We start from the raw sequence: 15,109 nt of genomic DNA, 5'->3' as shown, positions 1-15,109 counted from the left end.
GTAAAATTGTCCAGACCTCGAATTCGACTGAAGCTATTCTGTTCCTAAGAACAAATATATGAACTCAGGCATATTCATTGCAGTGATTCCACTGATCCCACTAATTTTCTTAAATTGTTAAAAGAATTTATTTCCATTTTATAAGCATTATTATGAATTTATTGTGGAAGAGTATGTAGTATAGCACTATAATTCTTGGACGAGTAGTCTCTTTCTTTACCATTTGAAATTTTGAATTATATCAAATTTGTTTCTGAAAACTGCACAGAGGCTCTCAGCCACAAAACAATTAGCTACAACTCCGTTTTTAAGAGATTACGCAACTTAATTTAATAACTTAATCATGTAAGGTTTATCCATTTTCCTTAATAAGGTATTCATTTCTTTTTAATGTACATAAATATATAACTTACTTTAAAAAAGGAATTGTAGGATCATCATTTAGATCCACATCAGATTATGAGCTTAAACAAAATTCATAGTTGAGATCTAACTTTTAGATATACATGTAAATGGTGTTTTCTTGGTTAATATCTTGAATTCTTAATAAATTTATTTTTCTTTAGATTGAAACTTTGGAAAGTCGTTTCATCATCTTTTGTAGTTCTTAAATATCGTCCAGATTCTATTAATAAAGCTGTAGCAGTATAGCCACGGTAAGTTTTTTACTTTTACCTATGCAGGTTACAAACATAACAAATTGCCAATTAGATGGTAGAAATAGTTGTTAAATAGTTAAGGAGTCGGAGTCGGAGTCGAAGCAGCAACTGTCTTCATTTTTCCAACTACATATAAGTTAGCTACCCATCCACACCTGGGAAGAGTGGTGGATGCATCCACACATAAACCATCAACAAGGGCAGCACCCTATTTTTTCTTCCTTTTTTGAAGGTTAAGTTTAGCTATGTTCACTTGATGTTGAAGTCAATCTTATCATTCCTCCTAATTCCATAAAAAAGATCATCCATAGACAGACAGGAGAACAAGATGACAGAAAGATACTGTCACCAATAAATATCCAAATTTTCTATTCAGGGAAATACAAAAGGAAAGGTACCATGGTATAAGTACATAGAATTAATGTTACTAAAATTCCTAGTTGTTTGAAGAAGATGGAAGTGGATATAGGAGATTACTAAAACCCAAATGAGCAGACAGACCATAGAAAACGAGTGCTTAAGAAAAGGCTGGTATTGTGCACACATGTACTGGTAGAGTGAGTGAAACATCTGGAGGAAATTCTGTAAAGACCATCCTGCCAAAATTTTATAACTAAATACAGTATTACGTAAAGAAAATAAAAATATTTAAATATACTGTTGGTACATTAACAAATATCTGCAAATTTAGAAGACTGTATTGTCTAATAATAAGTTCTGAAAAGAATAAATTTATATCTTACCAATAAAAACTGGGCCTGGATCATCAGGAGCTGTGACATCTACTGCTCGAACAACTTTACCATTGGGGAGAGTAACATCTTGACCTCTTTTTAATTCTCCCAGGAGTGGACCTGCAGGTACACCTGCCTTTACACACTTCTCCAGTCTTAGTGCACCAGCCTGTAAGATTACAAAGACTTACACACTTTCCCCCCAAAAGAACCTCAGAGCGACTTATTCCTAATTTTTTATGAACTAGAGTATCTTCTATATAAACTATTGTGGATTCCCTCAGTCACTCATCTCTATATCCTTTTATTCCTTATTCCCTTGTCATTGTGTCTATATCTCTGGTCACCACTATTGGCATGAAGCCTGGCTACATGTGAGGGAAGGACGCCAGGCACTGGGCTAGGCCTCCTCATCACCCCTACACTCCCCATTCCTCCTTAGTCCTCATGCCTCCCTCCTGCCTGCCACACTTCTCCCACCCACACTCCACTCCTTCTGTTTAATATATAATAATAAAACAAGTGATTCAAACACACATTAATTTCACTGGGAATGTAGGAGAATGTAGAGGATACAGACTGCAATCATTACATGACGAGTTCACACGAGAGAAAATTTTAACTTGACCAATACACATGTGTCATCTGTACATAGAAGGAAGAAGGGTACAGAGGCTGCCTGCCACCACTTAACCCAAATCATCCCACTCTCACATAAATTTCTTGGGTCTCACTGAAGTCACTATCCCAAGAACAATGTATTTACTAAATTAACTACCCCCTGGTAAATTGACTTATATGTTACCCTGTACAGTATTTCATTGGTATCTTAACATTCCCCCAAAACTTTAATGACATTTGCAGTCATTGGTCACAGTCACCATGGACTCCTATAAAATCAAATTAATCAATAGGTATTCATCATGTATTAGGTCAGGGCAATTGAACCATGCCTTTAATATATGATGACACAAGTTATGGCTGGCATCTTGAGGAGAGAAGCAGATTAAAGGTAAATGGAATGAAGTGGATGTTAGTGATTCTGTTAAATGCAGATAATACAGTTCTCCATGGACAGTCAATTTCAGGATTGCAGACTTTGGTAACTTGGAGAAGTAAGCAAGATTAGAAAATAAAATGGAATACAAACTACAAATATTGGCAAGATGATGTGAAAAAAGGAGTTACAATAGTATACAAAATATCAAAAGGACTGCTGAAGAGAAGACACTGTTTGTACACATACCTTGGGTGGGGGTCTGCATATATAAGCCACAGCCAAATTCCTACACTTTGTGCTCTCTTCTTGTCTTTGCCGCTTTACTGCTGGATTCATATAGTAATCATTACCTCGGTTGGGTCTCTTCATCCCAGATTTCTCGTTAGAAAATAGGTCCTCGACTGTTGAAAATTGTTAAGAACCGTTTACTTATAGTGGATATTTACAGCAGGTTTATGAAGCTATTCCACTCTAATCAAATCAGGCATATCTGTGTTACTTACATAAGAAGAGTAATATTTAGGTAGCAGTAGTGAATTACATTTACTGAAATATATATTAATATTGTATATCCTTAATTTTCAAACTACCCAGGCTCAGTTCAGAAATCAAACTAAGTCAGCAGGTTGTAGAAAGGCAAAAATAGAGTTCCAGAAATAGATCACAACCAAGGCCCAGGTGAATTCACAAACTTTCACAAAATAAAAATAAAAAAACATATGTAATTGTATGAAAACTGAGAGCAGAAGATGAGAGCTATGTGGACTTAGCCCAAGACAAAATGGAGGGATTAAATTAATTATGGCATCACTGTTTACAAGAGAGGATGAATATAACCAACTTTTTGAGGGATGACAAGTCGGTACAACACTGAGGTATGGACGGTCCACAACTAAATTATATAAACTCAAAGTTCACACAATACTGTAGTGTGAATTCCAGAATGTCAGAGAGCTATGTAAGAGGCTCTCACAACACCTTAGTATCTTGTTCTGAAAAGGTATGAATGAACAAAAAACTCTAAGCACTGGTAATAAGGTAGTCAGTTCTTGCAATGACAATACAGTATATACTGTACAGTACCTTGACTTTGACAAGACATTTGACAGTATAACTTACGTAAGTAATAAAATTAAATTGGAAGAATATGAAATACTAGTGAATGTCCCAGCATGGACTGGAGACAAGGCATGGTGATTAATGACAAAATCATAATGTGCATATAACAAACATTGTACTGTTCGTTTGTTACATGGATGACATACCAGATACAATTTATTCTTGATTACAAATGTTTCAGATAATAAGTTTTGGGGGAAATTAAAAATCTAAATGGACTGTGAAGCATTACAGGAAAATCTCTATCAGCTTCAAATATTGTCAAAAGAATGACTGTGAAGCAGAATGTAGTTCATATTTTTTATACAACATTTAGATTATTTCTTGTGAGCAACAAAAATACATAGCGTACCTTCCTCTGGAGCTCCTTCAGCAGCATCCACCTCCTCAGAATTATTAGCACCTTCAGAGTCTTCTGGTTTTGCCCAAAGAGGAACACTCTGGATGATGAGTGGGTCATTCCCTTCCCCAAAGATGCCATTTCTGTCTTCATAATGTTTATACACAATGTTGAGATCTCTAAATCGCATGAAGTGCCGGGTGTCGTAATAGAGGGAGTCCTAAGGAAATTGAATACATTAAAGTATCTTCCTATAAGCCAATAGCTTAGTAGGTTTTCTGTTTTGTTTTTTAAACCAATTCCATAACAAAAATTAAATTAGTAACAGTTGATATAATACAGTACTCACAATTCCTGGAGGACCATGAAGGCATATCTCTGGTACTCCTGTGTCCTGTAGGGTTAGTAGAACACCAGGCAGGCCACCAACATTCTCCCAAGACTTATGAGTGATCAAGATATGCTCCATCATACCCAATTTTACTTTGTGCTCATAGGCCAGCCTCTGTGAACCTTCACCACAATTGAATAGGTACCTATAAAGAAAACAAAAGAAAATTTACTTAATCTAAAAATTTGTCTCTTCACACCTTTAATAATCAGCTCTCCCCAGTCATTCCCAAAGACTTTCCAGAAATATTTCAGCCAAATTTGGGAACAAAATACAAGTATGGAACCATTTATCTAGTGTCCCAGTATCTGGAATGCTCCAAAAACAAGCTATGATCTGGAACAAACTACTGTATTCAAAATGAGCACCAAGTAGTTTCTGAACCAAGCAGGGAAATTATCAAATTTTTCCCACAATTGAACTATATTATATTATTATTTTTCCAATTTATAATTTTGGGTAGATAATTATGTGTATACAGTTACACACAAACACAATCATTACAGAAAACATAGAAAAAAATATCACAAGATATAAATTTTTATGAGAGGGTAGAGGCAGCGTCCCAGCTGGGCTGTATTGCTAAGATGAGCATTGAGACCAGGCAGGCAGCATCTCAGAGACTACAACTAATTTTTGCTCTTTTTTATGCTTTCATTATTGCTGTTTATGTTTTTGTTATTGTTGTTTATATGCCTACAATTTTAAGTTTTATGTTACAGTGTACAGTTAAAGATAATTTTAGAGGTCAATTTAGTAATCTGACCTATACCTTGTGTTTTTGGTATTTGGGGTCATACCATAGGTTTTGTTAAAATTTCATATAAAGGCACTACTTTACACGTTGATTACAGATTAGTGTTAATTAATGACCTTTGAAAAAATTAAAGCTATTTAGAATATTTAAAAGGTCAATTACACGGTGCCCGTCAGTTTGAAATCAACTTTATACAGTATACATTTTCTTGAAGATATAAACTATATTATAACAACACATTAGTTTTCACTTTCCCCCAAAATGTTGTTTGATGTCAAATATGTGATAACTAATTCAGTATGTCCTGAAGAACACAAAAACACTCCCCTTCCTACTCCACATATCAAGAAGCGCTCAACACACTGACCCTTTCGACTCTCACTGACCATCACCACGACCTCATCTGCAAATTTGGTAAGAAGCTTCTACACCATCCTCGACACCGGCTCCTACTACCACCTGAGATCCCTAGTCCGAGAATTGCTGTTCGACACCACAACCGCATCCAGCCCATACATGCACGAACTGATCGCTATAAGAACAGCCCAGTCCCAACCATTGTAAAAATTATCAATAACTTGTAATAAACCAGTGTATTCACTCCCAGTAAACACTACTCCTTGCACTGTCACTATGTTGAAATGAACTGTAGTTTGAGCTTTTCCCCATCTAGTTATTATATATCTTATTTGTGTCACTTATGTTACTTGTATATTATTTGTAATTCGAAACCCATTCCCCAAATATGTAACTGTATATTTTCAGCCTTCTGGCTGCCAAGCTCTTTCAATAAACCGTTAATTATTATTATTATTATTATTAGTTAGCAATTACAGTAATTAGTTGAGAAAAAAAGTGACTAAAATATTCCAAGCATACCTACGAACACTAATTTCCTCAGTCGAATTGTCGACCATTGATTCGGAATCAGCGTGCTCAGGAGCACCTTCACTGAGATTTTGAACAAAATCCCTGAGTTCGCAATTTTTTCGGCCATGAAAATACCCGTAACGTATTTTCAGATTAGAGAGAGAAGTTCAAGTATCATAGCATAACTACCTGTACTGTATATCTTTTTCAAACAATCCTCAAAACTAACAAAGAGACAGTTACATCAGCCATTGTTCAAGACTTACAATTAACATTAAATACTGTACACCCGTTAATACTCTACCTGGCCTGTTCTGTGAAGACATACAAAGACCTCGGACTACCTGGAGCTCCAGACCCAAGCACTTGTAGATACACAGTTGAAGGCGGATATTTCCGCACCTTCTGTCTACGTGCGAGACGGATCTCCTGTAGTCCTTTAACATCTACCTGTTAATAAAAACCATGTTAAAATATGCTTTATAATTAACAGGCTGATTCACAAAGTTTATAAAAATTTTAATTTCCCCAAAAATATAAAATAAATAATTTGTCTCATGATCATATTAACAAACAAAAGTTTGATTTCGTTCATGTTTTCCACAAATGTTCTCATCATTATACAGTAATAAGCATTTTAAAAGAGATGACAACTTTTAATTTTAATTACGTATAAGTTTCTTTCTTAGTTTTTTTTTTACCCACTCAGTCCGAGCGTACTCTCCCTCCCACAAAAAAATAAAAATAAATTTACACCATGACGCTTAAACAGTTGTTTCATTGCTACCAAATATAAAAATAAGTATTTTCGGTTAATATTTGTTTCATGGCTGCTGCAAGATTTTTGTATTTGGTTATTCTAGGATTATTAAAATAAAGTTAAGTTATGTATGGCTGGGTTGGGTTGGATTTCAACAGCGAGTTGGAAGTTGAAATTGTTGAGAATAGGTTTTGTGATGTATTTAGATCCATTTTATTCATAACAAAAAGGATATAGGTTTCTTTGGTTGGTTATGTAAGTGTCTTGGTATATTTGCATTTTCAGCCCCAACTACTGTTCGACCAAAAATTTATATTTTTCCATGGTATTTGGTGTGATTCATACGAATTTGACCTTCATTTCTGTTGCAAAGGAGTGGTTATTGAGTTATCACCTCCGCCCCCCCCCCCCAATGAAATTTATCTAAACAAGTTGGGGCTGAAACTGCAATAATATCAAGTTCTTTGGTTGGTTAGGTCAAGTTCTATTAGGTTCTAGTAAATGTCGTCTCTTTTTAAATACTATAGTTTTATTTTACTTTCGGACATAGCGCGCCCCAAAGTTATAAACTACTGAAACATTTAGATCTCCCTATTCTGAGCATTTTGAAACCCATTTAGACAATTGGGAAATGAAAAATAGCGACAATTGAATTTAATTGATTTTACGTACTTTTCAGTCTTCGTCTCTGTGAAGAGATGTCATCTGCTTGAAACCGAGTTAATAATGAGTGTGTTTACATCACGCATGCACAATGTTGAGTCATGACCTGTCTGACAATGGCCGTGGTCAAGGTTGGGTGCTCCTACAATTATTTTAAGTTTATTGCCGAGTTATACGAGAAAGATGATCATGCTATCCAATACCTACGTAATCACAGTGTTCACCCTACGTCTGTTGAGTGCCCGAACATGGCGCGCCCCAAAAGTTTTAAACTACTGAAACATTTAGATCTTATTCTGAGTGTTTTGAACCCCATTTACACTAGTCGGAAATGAATATTACTGACCGGGGGGGTCCGGGGGGCTACATTTGGATAGGATAGGTTAGTTTAAGCTAGGCCTACCGGGGGTCTGGCGACAGAGCCCCCGGCTAGGGATTGGGTAAGGTTACGTTATGCTAAGTTGTTAGGTTAGAGGACTCGTTTTTGTTTTCTCCTCCACCCAAAAACTCCGATTTCCGAGGCTCTCCCCCATTATTGTTGGGGGGTTGGGGTGAGGCAAAAATGATCAATTTCCGCCATAAATGAAGGTCAGATTCGCTTAAAACACACCAATATACAGTTAATTTTTACTATAGGCCATGAGTCGCTAGGGGTTGACCATTTTGTTTTTCCAGGGTATTTTGGTGTGTTTTAAACGAATCTGACCTTCATTTATGGCGGAAATTGATCATTTTTGCCTCACCCCAACCCCCCAACAATAATGGGAGAGAGCCTCGGAAATCGGAGTTTTTGGGCGGGGGAGAAAACGAATCATCTAACCAAACAAAACCTAACCTAACCCCAAGCCGGGTGCTCTGCCCCTGGACCCCCGGTAGGCCTAGCTTAAACTAACCTAAAAGTTTCAGTAGTTAAAAACTTTGGGGCTTGCCATGTCCAAAAGTACAATACCTTAGTTAGAAGTGGAAGGACCGGGGAATATGTAAGAACTGGATAGAATGATCATCTTTCTCGTAAAACTCAGCAATAAATTTAAAATAATTGTAGGAGCCCGAATGACAACCAACCTCCACCACGACCATTGAGACTGGTCAATGAAATTACCCAGGCTGCTTCCTTTGAAAAAAATTAAATGTGATTGGTTGAAAAAAATTTGCGAGATATCGATACATCATTGGTTACGACTGGATGACGTCAGTCAATACTGTATTGCACATGCATGATGCGCCAATAACACCACCTCGCAAAGACTGAAAACTACGGAAAATCAATTAAATTCAACTGTGTCGCTATTGTCCATTACCGCCAGAGTTCAAAATGATCAGAAAAGCGAGATCTAAATGTCTCGGTAGTTTATAACTTTTGATTGCGCTATGTCCTAAAGTAAAATAATACCAAAAATACACTGGAAAAATATGTTGGTCAACCACTTGGGACTCATGTCCTTAAGTAAAACTTTACCTTAAATACTTATTATAATGATAAGAACATACAGTATTGTGAAAAAATTAAACAAACCCATAAACTTGTCCTGGTGGTAACGGTGTACTAATGCCCCATGTACCCCGTTACATTTTATCTACTTGCATCTGCACTAATAAAATATATTCTTCTGCAAACAGTTGGAAATAATTACCTTTTTCGGCATAGTCTTCAAAATATTGTATATCTTGTTTTTGGACTTATAATAACTATGGTGGCGTGTGACAACCCTACAGCGGCTGGTCACCCCAACATGAGGTGTGAGGTGCTGCTGCCAGACACTCGCTCCTGGTACACCGTTATTGTAGATACTGACACTCCTAATACCAGCCCTAGTTATGACATTGGCATAGTCCAGTGTCAGTGTAGCAATATGAGGCAACAGCCGTGAGTATGATGCAATATTTCTCAACATTGATACATCATACACCCACGAGTCATGGGCACAGTGCGGCCAGTGTTGCCAACTCGGGTTTTCAAATGTCGCTAGGCTGGTACCTAAAAGTAGCTAAATGTCGCTAAATCTTCCATTGAAAGTCGCTAGCTATTATTCCTAAGTTTCTTGAATGGTAAAATTGTCTGTCTTTCTGCACTAAACGGCTCTTCTGCTTTCTTGTGTTTTTTTTTGTGTTTTTGTGTTTTTCAATGTCGTACAACTTAGCAGACAAAGTACACTTGCAAAATTTACAAAATCCTTTTTTATTATCTCCTGGCACCTCCAGAAGCCAATTTTTGTATCTGTCATCTCTGAGCCATTCCTTCCTAAATCGCTGCAAATACTGTGGCTTACCCATTTTCTATTGGGACTATGAAGGGTTCAAATTAATAAACAGCATGCAAACAAGCGGAAACTTTCCTTGATGGTTTTTGGCACAGCGGGTGAACAGTGGCGGGGCAACTGTATGGAGTCTATGGGTCACCCATGGTGGACGCGCCAGAGAAGTTTGGAACCACGCAGGCTTGATAGAATTAATTCTATAAGATGTTTTGCTAATATTCTTTAAAATTTAGCGTATTAATGAAATTCATATTGCATATCTGACAAAAAGGTAAGTTACCCAGGTGCTACAAAGGCGAAGGTAATAGAAAAATAAATGACAACACGGCAACATTAGCCATGGACGGGCTGACATCAAGTGATCAGGAAATAGACGTGTCCCTCCTCCTGTACCACGACCCCTTCAAATGTATTCAACTTTTCTTATTATTTATTGTCCCTGTAACCCCGTTGCTATATATTATGGCTCGAAATTAGGAAAACTGAGTTTTCATGGACAGTCCAAAAGTATCCAGAAAGTCGCTAGATTTCTGTGGATATCTTTAGATTTGCGACAAGTCACAATCGCTCTAAAACGTCGCTAGAACAAAACTTAAAGCTCTAGATCTAGCTACAAAGTCGCTAAGTTGGCAACTCTGATATGCGGCTTTTAAAGTTCCGGAATTAACTACAGGTTACGTTATCAAGATACCTCCAATATTCTAAATTCAGTCTTATAAAAGAGAACGTTCAAGGTTAAAATAAATAAATAATAAAATTAACCACAAATTAGATGGATAAAAGGTTTTAACTTTTCTGTATCGGCTATATTATTGTATATTATATTTTTTGCACAACCAATCCCGTGGAACCAACAATCATATTGATACTAGGAAGTATCAGCTGCTACACACACGAGTCCGTATTATAAATTAAAATCTTCTATTTATTTATATCATAATCGCGACAAGACAAAATTAAAAATAAAATATCGAGTTGATAGATATTTGCTAACTATATGTGAGACGTTATCATTTAATGTACATTATATATTATTTAATCATTTATTATAAAAAAAATGGGACAACTTACATAAAAGCGATAAATTAAAAATGACGTGTGATGCTCAACTAAACGTGAATCAAAGATTTTTCAATCACTCGCCGTTAAAATAAAAAAACATGTATCCTAAATAGCAAACTGTCCACACCCCTTTAACTGTAAAGATGCACTTTCACATACCGACCCATGGATCCTCACAAGAGGGTTGATGGGACTGGTACAGCGTTAACAGGTATCATCATCTGTCCTGGGTTCGGGTCCCGTCTAGTAACAAACGTAGGACGGCCCGTCCTTCGGATTTTATAAGGGAATGGTGTAAACAGGCATATAACCTGTCAACTATAAGCTGTTGCGCCGCCAGAGATGTTATTACCACAATCAGACCTTAACAGGTATCCTTATCTACATTTTCGCACTATAATACAGGGAGGCCAAGCTCAACACAGACACTACCACGAGTAGCTGTCATTCGCTTACTCTCTCAACTGTTGTTTTATGGTGCTCCCACGATACCAATCTGGTTTACCTCTGTCTTACAATTTTGTTTTATTGTCAGCTGGTTTACAACAGTTCCTTGCATTTTTCTGATATGACTTGTAGATTTTCCATGGTTTTTAAACACACCAATATCAGCTGTAATACTAATATTGTATTGCAGATTCTGCACTTGGCTTTTAAGCTGGTAGTCTTGTCCTCCTGAATCCACCTTGCCAACTGTGGGTTAGATTCCCACTCCTTCCTGTAATGCTGAGCGCGATGTTTGTTTCCCTTTTCAATTCCACACAAGTTACACAACTTCCTCTTCTTCGGACTCAGGGGGTCGGTCTCACTGCGTTCACTCATCGTCCACGTCTGTGTCCATAAATAAATAAAGGTAACATAAGTTAAACTCAAACAGAGAGAGAGAGAGAGAGATACTGGTACATCCATCACTGCAACTTGCTTCTTATATACACGGTCATGACACCTCATCTCACCCTTAACCTCCAAGTTAGTCCCTGGCTCCAGCCTCCCTGGGTCTCGGCCCTTGTCACCCCTCACCTCTCCTAACCTCACCGCATTCCTACAGGACCCATTGTCGCGGGCTTTCTCTCCTCAAGGGTATGGAAATACAATCGAGTCCCTATCTGATCATAATTATGGTACGTGGTACACGGTGTATAGTACATGGTACACAGACACCTAATTATGGTACAAATACCATAATTATGGTACGCAACGCAACCCTATTTCACACGAACGTACCACTACTTGTTTATTATTTATAACATACACAAAACACACCATAATCACTCTCTCAAATTCTTTATGCGTCATTTGGTGTTTAAAGTTTATTACAATGTTCTTAACCAATATAATGTAAATAATACGATAGTTGCCAACACCTTCCTCGACATATACTCCCGTCTGGCCGACTAACACCGTCAACCTCAGTCATCACAACATGCAGGAGGAGGTAAAAGAGGATAGCAGGTAACACAGTTTAGGTATAGAGAAGTAAATGTTTATCTTGGCAGTACTATGAAGGAAAACATGCCTAAAATATCCGCCGCGTGTTAATCAGAATATCGCTCTAGGTAGACATCCTTGGCAACATCCCAGCCATTTATTTAAGCCATTGAGTTCGATTGAAAGGATATTTTCTCCATTTAATGAGATGAATAAATTTTATTCTTATTACTTTCACGGCATTGTGACAAAATGGTACTTTCGGTGGGACAGATCGTAAACGGGTAGATGAGAGTATGCCTTTCCTACAAACGTTTCCTTAACACTACTTAAAGGAAAAAGTTAATGACAGATAAGGGCGTCTAAACCTTCTTTTGACACATTAATTCACTTCAAGGTTGACTGACCGACTGAACTAACCAAACTGAGCCTAATCTAACCTAACTAACCCTAATCTAACCCAGGTCATCCTAATCTGACTTAAAGTTACCCTAACTTGATGTAACCTCATTAAACCTATGCTAATTTAACTTACCTTATGGCTAAGAGAGGTTAGGTTTGTGAGTTAGGTTAGGTTGTGGTAATGATCTCTTTTATGACAACTTACTTCCCTCCACTTGAGAATTTCTGATTAAGAACCAAATTGTTGCTCCCCAAACGCTAATAAACTTATGTAAACAAACACGACGACTGGGGTGACGAGAACATTATGGGGAGAGGAAGGGGTGAGGGAGAGGGTGACTGGGGAGAGGAGGGGTGAGAGAGGAGAGGAAGGGGTGAGGGAGAGGGTGACTGGGGAGAGGAGGGGTGAGAGAGGAGAGGAAGGGGTGAGGGAGAGGGTGACTGGGGAGAGGAAGGGGCGAGATAGGAGAGGGTGACTGAGGAGAGGGTGACTGGGGAGAGGAAGGGGTGAGAGAGAGGGTGGTTGGTGAAATGAGGGGGTGGTTGAACGGGGAGAGAAGAAAGAGAACTGACATTGGGGGAGGCTATAGGTGTTGTTGAACGAAGGGGGAGAAGAGGAGAGATGAGAGGAGATGGAAGGAGAAATAGAGTGGGGTGAGAGGTATTTGAGGGTAGGGGGGAGAAGGAGAGGTAGTGGGAGGGAGGATAAAGAGGATTACATGGAGAGACGGAGGGGGAGGATGACAGCTCTGGAGACTGTCCAATTTAACTGTCCGTCTGCCCCTTTCCTTCTCCTTCTTCCTCCTCTCCTATTTTCATTTTCTCTTTCTTTTCCTCTCCTTTCTTCCTCCCTCTTCTTCATTTTCCCTCCTTCCCTCTTCCTGCTGCTCATCTTCTCTCCTCCTTCCTTCCCTTATCCCTCCCTCCATTCTTCCTCTCCCTCTCGGTGCCTTTCTCTCTATCATCCCCCCTCCTCCTCCCCTTCCTCCTTATCCCTCTTACCTTCCTCTCCACCCCTGATCTCTCCCCCTCTCTTCGTCCTCTCCTGTTTCCTCCCTCTCTCCCCCTCCCCTCTCCCTTCGTCCTCTCCCACACCTCCAATATAAACAAGTTACCCGCCAGAGGTCCAGCAGCAAGACGTGTATCAGTGATCGCCGCCGCTTCAGAAGCTCCGGAAATAGGAACTCGTAGCCCTGGTCACGTCACAGAGACTCATGCGATTAATAAGATCACCTTAAGATTAACCCCAAGCTTATTTAACTTTAAGCTTAACCACTCTAACCCTAATCTAACCTAAAGATTAACCCCAGCTTATTTCACCTTAAGCTTAACCACTCTAACCCTAACCTAACCTAAAGATTAACCCCAGCTTATTTCACCTTAAGCTTAACCACTCTAACCCTAACCTAACCTAAAGATTAACTCCAGCTTATTTCAGATTAACCAACTTAACGCCAACAAGACGTGACGTGATGAGGCATTTAGTTATGGTTGAGTTTCAGTATAACTTGGATACCTTATTTTGGCCACCATCTTTAAGCCATGAAATGATTGAAGTAGTTAGATGAGAAGGAAAATGAACATGAGAAGCTTTTGTAAATTCGAACCACTGATAATAATTGATTTGAACCTTTGAGACTACGAACCACTAATGATTAATTCGAACTTTGAGACTATGAACCACTAAGGAACCGAACTTTTGAGACTACGAACCACTAAGGATTAATTCGAACCTTTGAGACTACGAACCACTAAGGATTAATTCGAACCTTTGAGACTACGAACCACTAAGGATTAATTCGAACCTTTGAAACTGCGAACCACTAAGGATTAATTCGAACCTTTGAGACTACGAACCACTAAGGATTGATTAGAAAATTTAAGACTACGAACCATTCATTGAAAACACAAACTTAAAATGAATCCGAAGCTTTGAGAATTATAGAAGGAAGAGATGGCGGGAGATGCTAACTTATCCTAAATTGGGTTGAGACCAAGCAAGAGTTAAAATTTGATCCATAACTCACAAGCGGATTACCCACGTCACCAACCAGCCTGTTTGCATACATATCACTGGCGTAGATTTATGAACGTATATGCCGCCTGGGGAGGTAGAAGGAGAGGGAGAGAGAGGGAGAGGGAGAGGGAGAGAGAGAGAGAGAGGAGAGAGGTAGAGAGAGAGAGGAGAGAGAGAGAGAGAGGAGAGGAGAGAGAGAGAGGGGGGAGAGAGAGAGGGGAGAGAGAGAGAGAGGGGGATAGGAGAGAGAGAGAGGGGATAGGGAGAGAGAGAGCGAGAGGGGGAGAGAGAGGGGGATAGGGGAGACAGAGAAGGGGGATAGGAGGAGAGAATGAGAGGTAGAGAAGGGAAAGAGAGGTAGGGGCAGGGAGATGAAGGAGAGGTGGGGAGGGGAGAGAGAGGTCGGGAGGGGGGGGGAGGAGGGGAGAAGGAAGGACCCAGGGTGTTTAAATATAGATCACGCTGATACGTGTATTTTTTTTCTCCCCGTCTCCCTCGAGCCTGGGGAGATAGAGTCAAGGTGCTGGATGGTGGGAGTTTATGTCTCGTCGTCTGCTTGTTATCATCTCCCAGGTGTAGGTAGTGTCAGGGCGTCAGGAGAGATGGTACGATACTTCCCACACCTTCAATATACACCCCCCCGTCAGTT

General features: G+C 38.9%; 1 protein-coding gene across 1 annotated transcript; it reads right to left on the bottom strand.

Annotated features, from left to right (window-relative positions):
• Nucleotides 1–769: 769 nt before the first annotated feature.
• On the bottom strand, nt 770–9,255 carry LOC121872033 (ribonuclease Z, mitochondrial-like). Its single transcript, XM_042374677.1, has 6 exons — nt 8,928–9,255; nt 6,175–6,320; nt 4,202–4,388; nt 3,865–4,072; nt 2,640–2,794; nt 770–1,562 (listed from the first exon to the last, which is right to left on the bottom strand). Exons 1-6 carry the CDS (start codon nt 9,186–9,188, stop codon nt 1,392–1,394), a joined length of 1,128 nt encoding a protein of 375 aa, XP_042230611.1. The 5' UTR covers nt 9,189–9,255; the 3' UTR covers nt 770–1,391.
• Nucleotides 9,256–15,109: the final 5,854 nt, after the last annotated feature.

The sequence above is a fragment of the Homarus americanus genome, unplaced genomic scaffold (genome assembly GCF_018991925.1).
Source record: "Homarus americanus isolate GMGI-L3 unplaced genomic scaffold, GMGI_Hamer_2.0 scaffold51476, whole genome shotgun sequence".
NCBI classification, from domain to species: Eukaryota; Metazoa; Arthropoda; class Malacostraca; order Decapoda; family Nephropidae; genus Homarus; species Homarus americanus.
Note: the sequence above shows the minus strand (reverse complement) of the source record. Positions and strands in the feature narration are given on the sequence as shown.